General features: G+C 64.1%; 1 protein-coding gene across 1 annotated transcript in view; it reads right to left on the bottom strand.

Annotated features, from left to right (window-relative positions):
* Positions 1–3143, bottom strand: part of LOC113941215 (collagen alpha-1(XXII) chain-like) — a 4449-nt gene extending 1306 nt beyond the window's left edge. Inside the window, exon 1 of the mRNA XM_027632375.1 lies at positions 2659–3143. Coding sequence (XP_027488176.1) covers positions 2659–3142 — 484 coding nt within the window. The 5' untranslated portion in view covers position 3143. The remainder of the gene's footprint in view (positions 1–2658) is intronic.
* Between the last annotated feature and the right edge of the window lie 363 nt (positions 3144–3506).

Genomic DNA, 3506 nt, shown 5'->3' with positions numbered 1-3506 from the left:
ATGTCCCTGCCCTGTTCCCCTGGGTCTGTGTCTCCATCCTGGCCCCCCTGCCCGAAATCCTCCACGTCCCTGCCCTGAGCCTCCCTGACTTGGTCCCAGTGCACCTGACACTGCCCCCGTGTCCTGTCCCTCCACACACCTGTCCCTGCCCTGATGCCCCCCTGTCCCTGTCCCCCCTGTCCCTGTGCTGGTCCCTGTTCCCCCACATCCCTGTCCCAGTCCCTCCATGTCCCTGCCTTGGTCCCTTGGACCCACGTCCTGGTTCCCCATGTCATGGCCCCATTGTCCCTGTCCTGGTCCCTCCACATCTCAGTCCCGGTCCCAGTGTTCCGTGTCCCTGTCCCATTCCTCCATGTCCCTGTCCTGTTTCTCTGTGTCTGTCCCTGTGTCCCCTCACATCCTGGTCCTTGTCCCCTATGTCCCTGTCCCAGTCCCTCCACACACCTGTCCTGGTCCTGGTGCTCCCATGTCCCTCACATCCCTGTCCCTGCCTTGGTCCCCTGGATCCATGCCTGGGTCACCCACGTCCTGGTCCCAGTGTCCTTGTCACAGTCTCAGGATCCTCATACATCCTGGTCCTTTGTCCCCCACATCCCTGCCCCAGTTCCCCTTATCCCTGTCCCGCTCCCCTGTGCCCTGGTCCCCTACATCCCTGTCCTGATCCTGGTATCCTCCTGTCCTGGTCCCAGTGCCCCTGTTACTGTCTCTGTCACCCACAACCCTGTCCTGGTCCTCCACGTCCCTGTCCCTCTCTCCTGTCCCTGTGTCCCCCCCCATTTCCCCGTGTCCCTGTCCCAGTTCCCCTGTCCCTGTCCTGGTGCTTTGTGTCCTGGTTCCCTCAGGTCTCAGTTCAGTTCCCCTGTGTTCCTGTCCCTCCACGCACCTGTCCTGCTCCCAGTGTCCCTGTGTCTGTGTCCTGGTCCCTCACATCTCTGTCCCTGGTCCCCACATCCTGGTCCCATTCCCCTCTGTCCTGTTCCACCCCATCCCAGGCCTGCAACCCATGTCATCCTATCCCATGTCCCCATATCCCTGTCCTTGGCCTGCATATCCCTGTCCTGAGTCCCCATGTCCCTGTCCTAAGTCCCCATGTCCCTGTCCTGGGTCCCCATGTCCCTGTCTCTCCACACCCCTGTCCTGGTCCCAGTGCCCCTGTGCCCCTGTCCTGGTGTCCCATGTCCCTGTCCTGGTCCCCCACATTCTGGTCCTAGTCCCCCTGTATCCTGGACCCAGCATCCCCTCATCCCCATCCCATTCCTCCACATCCCAGTCCCATTCCTGGTTTCCCATGTCCATCTCCTTGTTCCCCACGTCCCTGTCCCTTCACTGCTTCATCCGAGCCCCAGTCCCCCCATGTCCCTGCCCCATCCCCTGGCCCCCATCCCATTCCTTTGTATCCCTGCCCTGTTCCCCCACATCCCCATTTCCCCGTCCCCATCCCATTCCCCCCATCCCCATCCCATTTCCACCATCCTCATCCCAGTCCTGTTTCCATTCCCATTATTCCTATCCCGTTCCCCCTCATTCCCATCCCATTCAACCGTGTCCCTGCCCCATTCCCCCACACCCCCATCCCATTCCTTCCATCCCCATCCCATTTCTCCTGTCCTCGTCCTGGTCCCATTTCCATTCCCCTCAATCCCATCCTGTTCCTCTGTGTCCCCATCCTGCTCCCTCCATCCCCATCCTGTTTCCCCCGTCCTGGTCCCAGTCCTGTTTGCCTTGTCCCCATCCCACTCCCCCATGTCCCTGCCCCATCCCATCTCCGTCCCATTCCCCTCGTTCCCATTCCGTTCCCCCTCATCCCCATTCCGTTCCCCTCATTCCCATCCTGTTCCCCCATGTCCTTGCTCCATCCCCATCCCATCTCCATCCCATTCCCCTTGTTCCCATTCCATTCCCCCTCATTCCCATTCCATTTCCCCTCATTCCTATTCCGTTCCCCCTCATTCCCATTCCGTTTCCCCATGTCGCTGCCCTGTTTCCCCACATCCCCATCCCCTTCCCTCTGTCCGCATCCCGTTTCCCCCATCCTTGTCCCAGTCCCGTTTCCATTCCCCTCATTCCCATCCCGTTCCACCATGTCTCTGTCTCGTCCTCATCCTGTTCTCTCCATTCCCATCCTGTTTCCCCTGTCCTCATCCTGGTCCCAGTCCCGTTTCCATTCCCCTCATTCCCATCCTGTTCCACCGTGTCTCTGTGCCGTTCCCCTGTGTCCCTGCCCCATCCCCATCCCATTCCCCCGTGTCTCATCCCCATCATCTCATCACGATCCCATTCCCTCCATTCCCATCCCATTTTCCCCATCCTCATCCCAGTCCCGTTTCCATTCCCCTCGTTCCCATTCCTTTCCCCCTCATTCCTATCCTGTTCCCCCTCATTCCCGTCCTGTTCCCCCTCATTCCCATCCTGTTCCCCCTCATTCCCATCCTGTTCCCCTGTGTCCCTTCCCCGTCCTCTCATCCCCATCCCCTTCCTTCCATCCCCATTCCGTTTTCCCAGTCCCAGTCCTCGTCCCATTTCCATTCCCCTCGCTCCCATCCCGTTCCCTCTGTCCCCACCCCGTTTCCCCCGTCCTGGTCCCAGTCCCGGTCCCTGCCCCGTCCCCATCCCGTCTCCCCGTGTCCCCCCGTGTCCCCTCCGTGCCGTCGCACCCACCGTGTGGTGCCGGTCCCTCCTCTCTCCGCCCGGGGGGTTCGGGGCCGGCCCCGCGCGTTGCCCAGGCGGGCGGGAGCGCGGGCGCGGGGCCGGGCTCGGCCGGGCCGCTCCCGTTACTCCCGTTACTGCCGCTGCTCCCTCCGCTGCCGCTCCTGCCGGGGGCCCTGCCGGCCGGGCCCTGCCGCTCCAGCCGGTGCCGGCTGATCTTGTCCCCGGCGCGGCGGCGGAGCCCCCGCCAGCGGTTCTTCACCTCGCCGATGTCGCGCTGGTGGCGCCCGGCGGCGTTCACCTTGTGCGTGATCCGCCACCAGATCTTCTGCTTCTCGTAGGCGTTCACGGTGCCGGCGGCGGCGCCGAACAGCAGCGGCTCGTACCGGAGCACTTCGCTCATCAGCACCTCCAGCTCCTGCAGCGTGAAGTTGGGTTTGCGCTTGAGCAGCCCTCGTCGCGCCGCCGCCGCTCCGCCGCCTCCCGCCGCCGCCATGGTCCCCCCGCCGCCGCCACCGCCTCCTCCTCCTCCTCTTCCTCCTCCTCCACCTCCTCCTCCTTCTCCTCCTCCTTCTCCTCCTCCTGCCGCCTCCCCGCGCCCATCCCGCGCCAGTGTCCCGGAGCCGAGCGCGGGGAGCGGTGGGGACACCCGGGACGGACCCGGGACGGACCCCGGACAGTCCCGAGAGCGGGACCGGGCCGGGGGCACGGGGGGACACGGGGGCGGGGCGGGACAGCGCCCCCTGGCGGCCCCGGTGTGTGTGTTACAGCGCCCCCTGGCGGCCCCGGGGTGTGTGTGTGTGTGTGTGTGTGTCTGTGTGTGTGTGTCTGTGTGTGTGTGTCTGTGTGTGTGTGTCTGT

Source organism: Corapipo altera, unplaced genomic scaffold, assembly GCF_003945725.1.
Source record: "Corapipo altera isolate COAL_440 unplaced genomic scaffold, ASM394572v1 59671, whole genome shotgun sequence".
In the NCBI taxonomy this organism is placed as follows: Eukaryota; Metazoa; Chordata; class Aves; order Passeriformes; family Pipridae; genus Corapipo; species Corapipo altera.
The sequence above is the reverse complement of the archived record's forward strand: the minus strand, read 5'-3'. Positions and strand labels throughout refer to the sequence as shown.